At 37.1% G+C, this 15,727-nt stretch overlaps 1 protein-coding gene across 4 annotated transcripts in view; it reads right to left on the reverse strand.

The window, feature by feature from the left end:
• Window positions 1–15,727, reverse strand: part of NAALAD2 (N-acetylated alpha-linked acidic dipeptidase 2) — a 74,705-nt gene that overhangs the window by 33,590 nt on the left and 25,388 nt on the right. For all 4 annotated transcript variants that reach the window (XM_032426293.1, XM_032426292.1, XM_032426294.1 and 1 more), the window contains 3 exons: window positions 5,514–5,599; window positions 5,121–5,240; window positions 4,933–5,015 (listed from right to left, as the gene is read on the reverse strand). In XM_032426293.1, coding sequence (XP_032282184.1) covers window positions 4,933–5,015; window positions 5,121–5,240; window positions 5,514–5,599 — 289 coding nt within the window. The remainder of the gene's footprint in view (window positions 1–4,932; window positions 5,016–5,120; window positions 5,241–5,513; window positions 5,600–15,727) is intronic.

Genomic DNA, 15,727 nt, shown 5'->3' on the forward strand with positions numbered 1-15,727 from the left:
AATGTAGTCATCAGAAGGGGCACCTGCACCCCATTGTTTATAGCAGCAATGTCCACAATAGCCAAACTGTGGAAAGAGCCCAGATATCCATCGACAGATGAATGGATAAAGAAGATATGGTGTATATATATACAATGGAATATTATGCAGCCATCAGAAAAATGAAATCTTGCCATTTGCAATGACGTGGATGGAACTAGAGGCTATTATGCTAAGCAAAATAAGTCAAATCAGAGAAAGAATTATATGATCTCACTGATATGTGGAATTTGAGAAATAAGGCAGAGGATCATAGGGCAAGGGAGGGAAAAATGAAACAAGATGAAACCAGAGAGGGAGACAAACCATAAGAGACTCTTAATCTCAGGAAACAAATGGAGGGTTGCTGGAGTGGAGGGGGGGTGGGAAGGATGAGGTGGCTGGGTGATGGACACTGGGGAGGGTTATGTGTTGTGGTGAGCACTGTGTATTGTGTAAGACTGATGAATCACAGACCTGTACCCCTGAAACAAATAATACATTATATGTTAATAATAAAAAAAAATTATACACCAACAAACTGGACAACCTAGAAGAAACAAAATTCTAGAAATGTACATCTTCTAAAACTGAATTAGGAAGAAATAGAAAATCTGAGCAGACCAATTACTTGTAACAAAATTGGACCCATAACCAAAAAACCCCCAACAAACAGAAGTCCAGGCCCAGTGGCTTCACAGATGACTTTTACCAAACATTTATGAAGAGTTCATACCTCTTTCTCAAACTATTCCAAAAAATAGAAGAGGAAATAAAACTTCGAATTCATTCTATGAGGCCAGCATTACCCTGATACCAAAACCAGATAAAGACACTCAAAAAAAAAAAAAAAAAAGAAAGAAAGAAAGAAAAAAAGAAAAAATGAAAATTATAGGACACTCAAAAAAAAAAAAAAAAGAAAATGAAAATTACAGGCTAATATCCCTGATGAGCACAGACTCAGAAATTCTCAACAGAATATGAGGAAACCAAATCCAACAATACATTAAAAGGACCATTTATCATGATCAAGTGGGATTTATTCCAGGGGTGTAAGGATCTTAAGATCAGCAACAAGACAAGGATGTTCACTCATGCCACCTTTTTCAACATTGTATTGAAAGTCCTAGCTGTAGCAGTCAGACAAGAAAAAGAAAAGGCATCCAAATTGGTAAGGAAAAAGTAAAACTGTCACTACTAGTAAAACTGTCACTACTTGTAGATGACATGATACTATATATAGAAAACCCTAGAGACTCCACCAAAACTCTAATAGAAGTAATAAATGATAAAGTTGCTAGATGCAAAATTAACATACAGAAATATGTTGATTCTATATGCTAATAACAAAGTAGCAGAAAGAGATTTTAAGAAAAGAATCCCATTTATAATTGCACAAAAAAGAATAAAATACCTAGGAATAAATTTAACCTAGGAGGTGAAAGACCTGTACTCTAAAAGTACAAAACATCGTTGGAGGAAACTGAAGATAACACCACCAAATGGAAAGATACACCATGCTGTAGAATGGATTAATATTTTTAAGTATCCATAGTACCCAAAGCCATCTGTGGATTCACTGCAATCCCTATCAAAATACCAGTAACAGTATTTTTCACTAGGGAACTAGAACAAATAATCCTAATATTTGTATGGAACTACAACAGACCATAAAAAAACAAGGTAATCTTAAGATAACAAAGCTGGAGGCATCATAATCCCACATTTCAAACTATAGTAAGAAGCTATATTAATCAAAACAGTATGGTACTGGCACAAAAATGAGTCACATTGATCAATGGGCCCGAATAGAGAGCCAGAAATAAACCCACTTATGGCAATTAATCTATGACAAAGGAGGCAAGAACATGCAATGGGGAAAAGACAGTCTCTTCAATAAATGGTGCTGGGGAAACTGGGCAGATGAATGCCAAAGAATGAAAGTGGATCACTTTCTTACATCGGACACAAAAATAAACTCAAAATGTATTAAAGACCTAAATGTAAGACCTGAAACCATAACACTCCTAAAAGAAAACATAAGCAGTAATGTCTTGGACATCAGGCTTAGTAATATTTTTCTGGATCTATCTCCTCAGGCAAGGGAAACAAAGGCAAAAATAAACAACTGAGACTACATCAAAATAGAAAGCTTTTGCACAGCCAAAAACAACAAAACAAAACAAAACACAACAAACCAAAAAGGCAACCTACTGAATGACAGAAGGTATTTACAAATGATGTACTGATAATTAATATCCAAAATATATAATGAACTGATACAACTCAACACCAAAAAGATCCCTAATAATCCACTTAAAAAATGGGCAGAGGACCTGAAGAGACATTTTTTCAAAGATGATATACAGATGGCCAAGACACATAAAAAGAGGCTCAATGTCACTACTCGGAGAAATGCAAATCAAAACCACAATGAGGTATCATTTCATACCTATCAGAATGGCTAGTATCAAAAAATAAATAACAAGTGTTGATGAGGATGTGGATAAAAGGGAGCCCTCATACACTGTTGGTGGGAATGTAAATTGGTGCGGCCATCAGAGAAAACAGTATGTAGATTTCTTGAAAAACTAAAAATAGTACTACCATATGATCCAGCAATTCCTTTCCTGGGTATTTACCCAAAGAATGTGAAAACACTAATTCAAAAAGATACATGCAACCCCTATATTTATATCATTATTTACAATAGCCAAGATATGGAAGTAATCTAATGTGTTCATCAATTGATGAATAAAGAAGATGTGGGGTGTGTGTGTGTGTGTGTGTGTGTGTACACACTGGAATATGACTCAGCCATAAAAAAGACTGAAATTTTGCCATCTGTTACAACACAGATGAACCTAGAGGGTTATTATGCTAACTGAATTAAGTCAGACGGAGAAAGACAAATACCACATTATTTTACTTCTATGTGGAATCTAAGAAAAAAACAAATGAACAAATAAACAAAAGCTAATACAGAGACCTGGTGGTTGCCAGAAGGGAGGGGAGTGGGAAGATGGGCGAAATAGGTGAAGGGATTAATAAGTACAAACTTCCAGTTATAAATAATAAGTCATGAAGATGCAAAGTACAGCACAGTCAATAATATAATAACTTTATATGATGATAGATGGTAACTATACTTATTGTGGTGAGCATTGCATAATGTATAAAATTGTCAATCCACAATTTGTACACCTAATATAATATTGTCTGTCAACTATACTTAAATTTTAAAGAGATTACAGTAAAAAATTAAAGCTGTGAGTGGTTATGGCACAAATGAGAACTATTGCCTATCTTCACTTGCCCACAGTGGCCAGATGGTAGGTGTCTCTGTTATAGACACATACAGAGTCAGAGTTTCCATTACAACACATTTTTAGTAGAAATAAAGAAGATTCCTTAACTATATTTAAAGAAAATATGCTGCTGAATATGATCAAGAATTGGAAAATGTTGGGGCGCCTGGGTGGCTCAGTCATTGAGCGTCTGCCTTCAGCTCAGGTCATGATCCCAGGGTCCTGGGATCGAGCCCCACATCGGGCTCCATGCTCCACAGGAAGCCTGCTTCTCCCTCTCTCACTCCCATTGCTTGTGTTCCCTCTCTCACTGTGTCTGTCTCTGTCAAATAAATAAATAAAATCTTAAAAAAAAAAAAAAAAAAAAAGAATTGGAAAATGTTGAAACTGTCCCTAACCCAGATTTATTTGGATTAATGCATAGTATATTTATTACTTTATATCTTAGATTTTTTGTTCTTTAAGCTGCAAAATTAGAGAAACAGAGACATGTATTTATATATACACGTATTCACAAGAATTTACATTTCTAAAAGTAAAGGAAATTTGATTCATCTAAACAGTCTACTTCCAAAATGCATATTCATAATTACCAATGTGATAATAAAACTTTGCAATGTCAACTGAATATAAGCATAAGTGACAGAGACAAGTAAGTGTGTGTGATTTTACTCCCATACTTATTTCATTCACATGATCATTTAAAGTAACGTAAGAGTAAATGAGTCAGGGGGAAAGTATTTTAAAAACTAGATAATAACAACAAGTATATAACATGCTTTAAAATAATGCTAAAAATCTCAACTCATAAAAGATAAATACATCGTGCTGGGAGAGTAAGTGTTTATATAGTGCACCTGTCTTTACAAAATGTGTGTCCTTACCTTGTACATTAAATAACTTAGTTACTCGATAGGGAGGCTAAAGGAAGAAGATGAAACAAGGGGGCCTAGGAGAGATACTCAAAGCATTAGGAGCCAGTGTAACACGAAAATCAATCATATCTGAAGAAAAAGTAAATATCTGAAATTATACATGCAATTTACTAAAGTAATTCCATTTACAAAATTATCTTCTACTCATCAATCAAGCACTTATCTTTTGTAGAATGGTAAAATATACCTATGGCTGCAATTGATATGGAATCTACAAATGTAAAGTTATAATCAAAGTACAGTTACCTTAGGTTTTCTTAGGTAAGAACATCATTGGTTTTCTTATATAGAACTCCAAGGAAACTTCAAAAACTTGAAAATTAATGCCAAGGATCTGTATCCATTTTTACATAGGCCAACCCTCTTGTCAGAAAAGCTTGCTAGTTTTGATTATTCTCTGCTTACAAATTTTACTTATTCACAAAACAAATCAAATGGAAACCAAAATGTTTTAACAAGAATAAACCTGGTTTTGGCCCAGTAATTAAGAAGTTATTCTGCTTTGCCAAACTAATGTGAAAGTAAAAACAAACTCTATTTCTTAAATTCTTGAGTCTTTCTCCAAATTAAAACCATTTTAGCTAATGGAATCTATATGTGCTCATCCTGAGATACATATATTTGTTTCCCTGTTGACCAAGAAAATAACAAGAACCTCTGGTCATATTTACCTCAGCCCATTCTGTGGACCCCAGCAGACCAAACTCTTCTGCGTCCCAGCTGGCAAAAATGATAGTTCTTCTAGGTCTCCAGCCTGCAATCATTGTTAACATACATTAATTAGGTACGCCTGCCTAAAAATAGATGACAATTAAGTGAGTCACTTTTTGTCATCACCTACTAAGAAAACACTATTTACCTCCGCTCATCAGTTTTCCAAAACTCTGGACAATTTCTTGCAAAACAGCAGCCCCACTGGTTGGGTCAATAGCTCCAAACACCCAGGAGTCCCGATGACCTCCTAGAACAACATACCTGTCTGGAAAATAAGGTGTTCAAAAGAACTACAACTTTCAATACATTACAAGTAGTTGTGATTTAGGTTTTTAAATTAAGCTTCCTTTTGGTTGAGTTTCCTCCATAGGGGGAAAAAAAAAATCAACACTGTAAGGTAGAGGTTTCTCTTAGAATTGTACAATAAGTTGTTTCACATCAGTCAGAGAAAAAAAGAATCAGTTATCGACTGAAGTTTATTTTCTCTTACTCTTCTAATCTTTGTAAAAATGAAGTGTTTAAAAACACTCAGACTCACCAGGTTCCACAGATCCTCTGATCGTTCCAATTACATTGTAAATCCTTGTAATTTTGTTGGTGTTATGAACGTGCATTCTTACCTTCCTAGGATTTCAAAGGGAATAAATTATTTCATATAGATTATTACGTCTAACAGTTTTGTCCCACCATTTTATTATGAAAAATCTCAAAATTACAGAAAACTGTGTAATAGGACAATGAATTCCCATATATCCACAAACTAATTCAATGATCATTAACACTGTTGATGTGTGCAATGTGTAAATGGTCAATGCATTTTACACCTAAGTACTTCAGCATGCTTAAAGTCAGATTTTAAAACTGAATGTCAATATTTTTATTATTCCTCCCTCACAGCTATATTGTTGATATTTATTTAAAGTCCAAAATACTCTTATTCAAAATGTCTTGGGTATTCATTCTAAAAATTTTAAATACACAATATAAATTACAAAAATAAGGAAGGCAGCCAATTATGTTTTAAAGGACCAGTAAGCATTTTTAAAATGTCTTTGTATTTACATTAATTCCTGCTGGTGCAAGGTTGTTGAAGCAGAATGTCAGTACATTGTTAAATAGCTGGCTGAGTGCTGCCAAAAAGAAACATGGGAAATGTGGGAAGGAAATGGGAATTTGGGAAGCACTTGCTAAAATGTACCAGACAACTATATAAAGAAACTTTCCTAGCCTATCACTGTTGATTCTGATTTGGGCCAGCCTTTTAAATATCCATTCATGAAATATAATTAACCAAATTATAATTCAAGGGAAAATACAGTCAGGCTCAAATAGTCAGAAAAAAAAAAAGCCATTCACATTCTGTGAATCCAAAATGACATGGGAAAATGCTCAGTCTCTTTTTCACAAGGAAACAAAATGAATCTTTCTCTATGGGAGGGGGCGGGGTAGATAGAGAGGACTCCCAGCAGTTTCTAATTTGTGGTTATTTATGAATGGAAGAACTAAGAGGTTGTCAAAACTTGTACATTGCTAAGTGCAGATTCTGATTTTTCCCTCTATATGTATATTGTGCTTCTGAATGCATATTTAAATCATGTGCAATATTCAACTAAAGTGCCTTTGGGGAAAAAACTAATGGGTATTTTTTATATTTTAAGACATTAAGGATTTATTTTGCTACTGAGAGATAAAAATTAAAAGCAAAGAAGCAGAAACATTTTTAGCATGTGTTTCTAAAAATATAAGCCTACGATCTATTAGTAAGAAACCCTGAACCATTGATATTATGTCATTAAATGAAAAAAATAAGAATGTTACAAATAAGGTATGAGGGAAAAAAATCTATTTTAATCAAAACCTGAAAATAAACATAGATTATCTGTTCAGATCCTCAGAGGAGCTCATCCACGTATTTGAAACTTATGTCTTTCTTAGTTTTTAGAATCATTGACTCCAGAAGTTTGGTTTTGTTTTTTTTTTTTAAGATTTTATTTATTTGACAGATAGAGACATAGTGAGAGAGGGAACACAAGCAGGTGGAGTGGGAGAGGGAGAAGCAGGCTTCCCGCCGAGCAGGGAGCCCAATGCGGGGCTTGATCCCAGGACCCTGGGACCATGACTTGAACCGAAGGCAGACACTTAAGACTGAGCCACCCAGGGGCCCCAACTCCAGAAGTTTTTAAGAGGATCTATTTGTTTGTCCTATTATCACTTCAAACTCATGTTCCAAATAACATGAACTCTACAATGTAAGCTCCACAGGGAAAGGAATTTTGTCTGTTTTGTTCACTGCTGAATCCCCAGTACACAGAATAGTGCCTGGATTATAGTAAATGCTCAATAAGTATTTGTGAAATGAATGAATATACTCCTGTAAGGAAAATGTGAGAAAGGCCTTAGCTCATCCATCAGTTACCTCTGCCTATCACTGTCTTTGACTAGAATATTTCACAACTCTGTAGAGATCAAAGTTAACTTATAGAAATACCACATCCACTGAAATGTACAATCTGTCTAGTGAATGTTCAACTGATTCCTTCAAGGTAGAAGAAACAAGTCTTTTGCTATTAAGTACTTCCATTTCAGCATTCTTGATGCGCTGATTTTTTTGGTATCATCACCGAATTCTCCTTTGAACCAATTTTAATTCCTTTGTGGTTCCCTTATTAATTAATGAATTAAATGAAATATTTGACACATGTTCATTTTATATTTGTAGGAGAAACATGGTTTTACTTAAAAAAAAAAATCCTTTATCATTTTTGGAAGTTCCACTGAGATGTACAATGGATTCACCTCGTAGAACCAGGTATGGGTAGCTTAAACCCAGACATGTCTTCTTTTGGCTCTGAGGTAAAACACAAGCAGTGACAGAATTTTCACTCTGCTGACTCTCTATCTCTTTTTAATTAAGTGTTTAATTTTAACACCAGTATAGTTAGAGTGTTGTATTAGTTTTAGGTGTACAATATAGTGATTCAACAGTTCTATACACTACTCAGGGTTCATCATGATAAGTATACTCTTAATCCCCCCTCATCATCTATTTTACCCATCCCCCCCACCCACCTCCCGTCTGGTAGCCATCAGTTTGTTCTCTATAGTTAACAGTCTGTTTGGTCTTTCTATGAACTTCTAACTTTATACTATCTTCCCTACGGATTTTGTGTTTTGTATTTCTAGTTTGCTTATGGCAGGTAAATTATTCCCTATTGGTGGCAGCAATGATTAAGAATTTGGTTTTATGTCTTGTCACTTGGTAATCTCTGTAAATGGATTAATTATCAAAAGTTATTCTGGGTGAGAAATGACACAATCTGGACAGCTCATATGGGTGAAAAATGACAGAATCTCTGTAAATCAATTAATAAATTATCAAAAGGTCTTTTTGGTGAGAAAGAACAGAGATTTTTATTTGTGTATTTGTCCATTTTGCACTCAAATCAATTAAGAATTCTGTGCCCATGGTGAAGGAGAACAACTTTTTGATATCTAGACCAGGGATTTTATGTTTCTGAATTTAATCTTGAACTGAAATTGTAGAACTGAAGCTATAAGTTTTCTCTGTTCTCTGTGTCATTATGTTTCTGTTTCTAAATCAGAAAGGCCTTTTCTTTCATTGTATATGTTAGATTTTCCTGCTGCTATAAATAATAAACTCTTATATTAAAGTAACTCTCTGTTATGAGTTATAGAGATAAATAAGCATTTACATAAAGTATTTCTAAATTTCCTTTAAAATAAAACATTGAACTTCTAATACTTTAAAAGTGAAGAAACGTTCTTACACAAACTAAAAAAACCCTAAGAATCCAAGTTTGCCTTGTTAATGTAAAGTGTTAGCAAACAAGACTGATCTACTAATTTCGGTTTAATCAAAAGAGCTATATATTCTGATTTATCAGTGTTAAATTTCCCTTTCTCCCTCAGACAAATCAAACAACTTAAAGTTCTAAATAATGCTATGGCTGTTTCACAACTCTACACAAGTTGATCTCTCCAGCCAGCATTTCCTGCCTGCCTTGATGCAGTGGGAAACTTAATCTTTCTGTAATACTAAGCTCAATGAACAAATTCTATGATCACTCCTCTACAACAATACTAATGCTAATGCACTGAGCCTTAGTGTAGTTATGTGCTTGCCCATTTTAACTCATTTAACCCACCTGCACAGTAAGTGATCAATAAATGTTAGCTACTTTCTCTCTTCTCTTTTACTCCTTCCCTTAAGGTAACTTTCAAAATGCTATGCATTTGAACTACTGGGTTATCTGAAATATTGTTTTAAAACCTTGACCTGTACTTCTGAAACAAATAATACATTATATGTTAAAAAAAAAAAAAAGAAGAAGAAGATAGTAGGAAGGGAAAAATGAAGGAGGGGAATTCTGAGGGAGAGACAAACCATGAGAGACTATGGACTCTGAGAAACAAACTGAGGGTTCTAGAGGGGAGGGCGGTGGGGGGATGGGCTAGCCTGGTGATGGGTATTAAACAGGGCACATACTGAATGGAGCACTGGGTGTTATATGCAAAAAATCATGGAACACTACATCAAAAACTAATGATATAGGTGGGGCGCCTGGGTGGCTCAGTTGTTAAGCGTCTGCCCTTGGCTCAGGTCATGATCCCAGGGTCCTGGGATCAAGTCCCACATCAGGCTCCTTGCTCAGCACAGAGTCTGCTTCTCTCTGCTGCTCCCCCTGCTTGTGCTCTCTCTCTCTCTCTCTCTGTGTCAAATAAATAAATATAATCTTAAAAAAAAAAAAAAAAAAAAAACTAATGATATAGGGAAGAGCAAGGTGGCAGAGGAGTAGGAGACCTAAATTTCATCTGGTCCCAGGAATTCACCTAGATACGGATCAAACCATCCTGAACACCTACGAACTCAACAGGAGATCAAAGAAAAGAATAGCAGCAACTCTCTGAACAGAAAAGCAACCACTTTCTGGAAGGTAGGACATGCAGAGAAGTGAATCCAAGGTGATATTCGGGAGGATAGACGGTGGGGGAGGGGGCCTCCATCAGCCGCTACTGGCAAGTGATAGAGCAGCAGAGCACAAAATCGGAAATTTTAGAAGCCTGCTCCGCTGAGGGATGTCGCTCCAGTGGCTAAGCAGGGGGTGGAACACTTGCTGGGACAGTGCGGTCTCAGGACCCTCGGGGTCACAGAAAGACCAGGGGTGCCTGAGTGTGGCAGAGCTCCCAGGTATCAGAGAGGGGAAGCCCACTGCAGAGACCGAGCTGAGGAGTGGGCTCTCAGCTCAGGGTTGCCATATACCGTGATCCGCTGCACAGTCAGGCCACTGCTGCTCCAGCAGGGACCCAACAAGCGGCAGATCCGGGGAGACTCCCCTTCCTTCCCCGGAAGGAGTGGCGCGGGAGTGTACCGCAGGAATCTGCTGGGTTTGGAGACTCCACACAGGGTTGTGTGCCAGAGATAGAAATGCTGGGTCACAGACCGGGTGAGCAGAGTGTGGCCAGAGACCGGGGAGACAGGAGTTACTGACTGCTTTTCTCTGGGGGCTCACTGAGGAGCAGGGCCCCGAGTTCTCGGCTCCTACAGGGTGGAGATTGGGAGGCCACCATTTCCACTCTCGTCCTCCAAAGCTGTACAGAGAACTTGCAGGGAACAAAAGGTCCCAGAGCAAACCCAAGCAGATTACTTAGCCAGGCCCTGGCAAGGGCAGGGCACTTCAACCTCTGGCAAAGACATTTGAGAACCATGGCAACATGCCCCTCCCCCAGAAGACCATCAAGAACAGCCAGCCAAGACCAAGTTTACCGATCAATGAGAACGGCAGAACTCCAGCACTAGGGCAATACTGCACATAGAATTCATGGCTTTTTCCCCATGATTCTTTAGTCTTTCGAAATTAGATTTTTAATTTTCTTTTCTTTTTTTTTGAATTTTTCTTTTTCCCTTTTTCAACCAACATCTTATCAATCCCTTCTTTAAAAAATCTTCTTTATTTTTCATTTTTAGAGTCATCTTCTATCCCTTCATAGTAGTTAACCTTATTTTTGGTATATATATATATATATATATATATATATAAAAGTTGTTCTCTCTTTAAAATTTTGGGATAGAGTTTCTTCTAACAGAAAAAATATACCCTAAATCTCTAGTGTGTGGCTTTGTTCTAGTCTCCTGCCTGATCACATTCTCTCCCTTTTTCTTTTTTACATCCTCTTCTTTTTTGAACCAACTTCTTATCAATTCCTTCTACAAAATCTTTTACAATTTTCATCTTTACATTCATAACCCATCCCTTCATCGTATTTACCCTTATTTTTGTACATATATAAGCTTTTCTTTCTTTAAAATTTTGGGAGGCACTTTCTTCTAACAGACCAAAATACGCCCAAAATCTAGTGTGTGGCACTGATCTATGCACCAGACTGATCATATTTCATCATATTCTGTTTTTGTTTTGTTTTGTTAGTTTTTTATCTTTCTCTTTTTCTTTTTCTTTTTTTTCTTTCTTTCCCTTTCTTTTCCCCTGGTTTCAGGTCTCTTCTGATTTGTTTAATGTATATTTTTCTGGGGACGTTGTTACCCTGTTAGCATTTTGTTCTCTCATTCATCTATTCTCCTCTGGACAAAATGAAAAGATGGAAAAAAATCACCTCAAAAAAAAAAGAACAAGAGGCAGTACCGACTGCTAGGGACCTAATCAATATAGACATTGGTAAGATGTCAGAACTAGAGTTCAGATGATGATTTTAAAGATACTAGCTGCAGAGGCACCTGGGTGGCTCGGTCATTAAGCGTCTGCCTTTGGCTCAGGTCGTGATCCCACAGTCCTGGGATCAAGCCCCACATCGGGCTCCCTGCTCAGCAGGAAGCCTGCTTCTCCCTCTCCCTCTCCCCCTGCTTGTGTTCCTTCTCTCGCTATCTCTCTCTGTCAAATAAATAAAATCTTAAAAAAAAAACAATAAAATAAAATTAAAAAAAAAATAAAGATACTAGCCAAGCTTCAAAAAAGCATGGAAGATATTAGAGAAACCCTTTCTGGAGAAATAAAAGAATTAAAATCTAACCAAGTCGAAATCAAAAAGGCTGTTAATGAGGTGCAATCAAAAATGGAGGCTCTAGAGGTGCCTGGGTGGCTCAGTTGTTAAGCGTCTGCCTTCAGCTAAGGTCATGATCCCAGCGTCCTGGGATCAAGCCCCGCATCGGGCTTCCTGCTCAGCGGGGAGTCTGCTTCTCCCTCTCCTACGCCACCTTCTTGTGTTCCCTCTCTAGCTCTCTCTCTCTCTGTCAAATAAATAAACAAAATCTTTAAAAAAAAAAAATGGAGGCTCTAACAGCTAGGATAAGTGAGGCAAAAAAGGGAATTAGTGATATAGAAGACCAAATGATGGAAAATAAAGAAGCTGAGAAAAAGAGAGATAAACAACTACTGGATCACAAGGGCAGAATTCAAGAGATAAGTGACACCATAAGACAAAACAATATTAGAATAATTGGGATCCCAGAAGAAGAAGAAAGAGAAAGAGGGGCAGAAGGTATACTGGAGCAAATTATAACAGAGAACTTCCCTAATTTGGGGAAGGAAACAGGCATCAAAATCCAGGAGGCACAAAGAACCCCACTCAAAATCAATAAAAATAGGTCAACACCCCGACATCTAAAAGTAAAACTTACGAGTCTCAGAGACAAAGAGAAAATCCTGAGGCAGCTCAGGAGAGGAGATATGTAACCTACAATGGTAGAAACATTAGATTGGCAACAGACCTATCCACAGAGAACTGGCAGGCCAGAAAGGACTGGCATGATAGATTCAGACCACTAAATGAGAAAAATATACAGCCAAGAATACTATATCCAGCTAGGCTGTCACTGAAAATAGAAGGAGAGATAAAAAGCTTCAAGGACAAACAAAAACTAAAGGAATTTGCAAACACAAAACCAGGCCCACCGGAAATATTGAAAGGGGTCCTCTAAGCAAAGAGAGAGCCTAAAAGCAACATAGACCAGAAAGGAACACAGACAATATACAGTAACAGTCACCTTACAGGCAATACAATGGCACTAAATTCATATCTTTCAATAGTTACCCTCAATGCAAATGGGCTAAATGCCCCAGTCAAAAGACACAGGGTATCAGATTGGATTAAAAAACAAGACCCATCGATATGCTGTCTGCAAGAGACTCATTTTAGACCCAAAGACACCTCCAGATTGAATGTAAGGGGGTAGAAAACCATTTACCATGCAAATGGACACCAAAATCCTTATATCAGACAAATTAGATTTTAACCTAAAGACTATACTAAGAGAAGAGGAAGGACACTATATCATAGTTAAAGGGTCTATCCAATAAGAACATCTAACAATTTTAAATATCTATGCCCCTAACATGCGAGCAGCCAATTATATAAGCCAGTTAATAACAAAAGCAAAGAAACACATTGACAACAATACAATAATAGCAGAGGACTTTAACACCCCCCTCATGGAAATGGACAGATCATCTAAGCAAAAGATCAACAAGGAAATAAAGACTTTAAATGACACACTGGACCAAATGGACTTCACAGATATATTCAGAACATTCCATCCCAAAGCAACGGAATACACATTCTTCTCTAGTGCCCATGGAACATTCTCCAGAATAGATCACATCCTAGGTCACAAATAAGGTCTCAACCGGTACCAAAAGATTGGAATCATTCCCTGCATATTTTCAGACCACAATGCTTTGAAACTAGAACTCAATCACAAGAGGAAAGTCGGAAAGAACTCAAATACAAGGAGGCTAAAGAGCATCCTACTAAAGAATGAATGGGTCAACCAGGAAATTAAAGAAGAATTAAAAAAATTCATGAAACAAATGAAAATGAAAACACAACTGTTCAAAATCTTTGGGATACAGCAAAAGCAGTCCTAAGAGGAAAGTATATAGCAATACAAGCCTTTCTCAAAAAACAAGAAAGGTCTCAAATACACAACCTAACCCTACACCTAAAGGAGTTGGAGAAAGAACAGCAAATAAAGCCTACACCCAGCAGGAGAAGAGAAATAATGAAGATTAGAGCAGAAATCAATGAAATAGAAACCAAAAGAACAGTAGAACAGATCAACGAAACTAGGAGCTGGTTCTTTGAAAGAATTAACAAGTTGATAAACCCCTGGCCAGACTTATCAAAGAGAAAAGAGAAGTGACCCAAATAAATAAAATCATGAATGAAAGAGGAGAGATCACAACCAACACCAAAGAAATACAAACAATTATAAGAACATATTATGAGCAACCCTATGCCAGCAAATTTGATAATCTGGAAGAAAGGGATGCATTCCTAGAGATGTATAAACTACCAAAATTGAACCAGGAAGAAACAGAAAACCTGAACAGACCTATAACCACTAAGGAAATTAAAGCAGTCATCAAAAATCTCCCAACAAACAAGAGCACAGGGCCAGATGGCTTCCCAGGGGAATTCTACCAAACATTTAAAGAAGAATTAATACCTATTCTTCTGCAACTGTTCCAAAAAATAGAAATGGAAGGAAAACTTCCAAACTCATTTTATGAGGTCACCATTACCTTGATCCCCAAACCAGACAAAGACCCCATCCAAAAGGAGAATTACAGACCAATATCCCTGATGAACATGGATGCAAAAATTCTCACCAAAATACTAGCCAATAGGATCCTACAGTACATTAAAAGGATTATTCACCACGACCAAGTGGATTTGTCCCTGGGCTGCAAGGTTGGTTCAACATCCGCAAATTAATCAATGTGATACAATACATTAATAAAAGAAAGAACAAGAACCATATGATCCTCTCAATAGATGCAGAAAAAGCATTTGACAAAGTACAGCAACCTTTCTTGATCAAAACTCTTCAGAGTATAGGGATAGAGGGTACATACCTCAATATCATAAAAGCCATCTATGAAAAACCCAAGCCAGTATCATTCTCAATGGGGAAGAACTGAGAGCTTTCCCCCTAAGGTCAGGAACACGGCAGGGATGTCCACTATCACCACTGCTATTCAACATAGTACTAGAAGTCCTAGCCACAGCAATCAGACAACAAAGAGAAAGAAAAGGGGGCGCCTGGGTGGCTTAGTCATTAAGCGTCTGCCTTCAGCTCCAGTTGTGATCACGGGGTCCTGGGATCGAGACCCGCATCTGGCTCCCTGCTCCACGGGAAGCCTGCTTCTCCCTCTTCCTCTCCCCCTGCTTGTGTTCCCTCTCTCACTGTGTCTCTCTGTCATATAAATAAAATCTTTAAGAAAATAAAGAAAGAAAGAAAAGGCATTCGAATTGGCAAAGAAGAAGTCAAACTCTCACTCTCTGCAGATGATATGATACTTTATGTGGAAAACCCAAAAGACTCCACCCCAAAACTGCTAGAACTCATACAAGAAGTCAGTAAAGTGGCAGGATATAAAATCAATGCACAGAAATCAGTGGCATTCCTATACACCAACAACAAGACAGAAGAACGAGAAATTGAGGAGTCGATTCCATTTACAATTGCATCCAAAACATAAGATACCTAAGAATAAATCTAACCAAAGAGGCAAAGAAACTGTACTCAAAAAATTATAAAATACTCATGAAAGAAACTGAGGAAGACACAAAGAAATGGAAAAACGTTCCATGCTCATGGTTTGGAGGAACAAATATTGTGAAGACGCCAATGCTACCTAGAGCAATCTACACATTTAATGCAATCCCTATCAAAATACCATCCACTTTTTTCAAAGAAATGGAATATATAATCCTAAA

Source organism: Phoca vitulina, unplaced genomic scaffold, assembly GCF_004348235.1.
Source record: "Phoca vitulina isolate PV1807 unplaced genomic scaffold, GSC_HSeal_1.0 scaffold34, whole genome shotgun sequence".
NCBI lineage: Eukaryota > Metazoa > Chordata > Mammalia > Carnivora > Phocidae > Phoca > Phoca vitulina.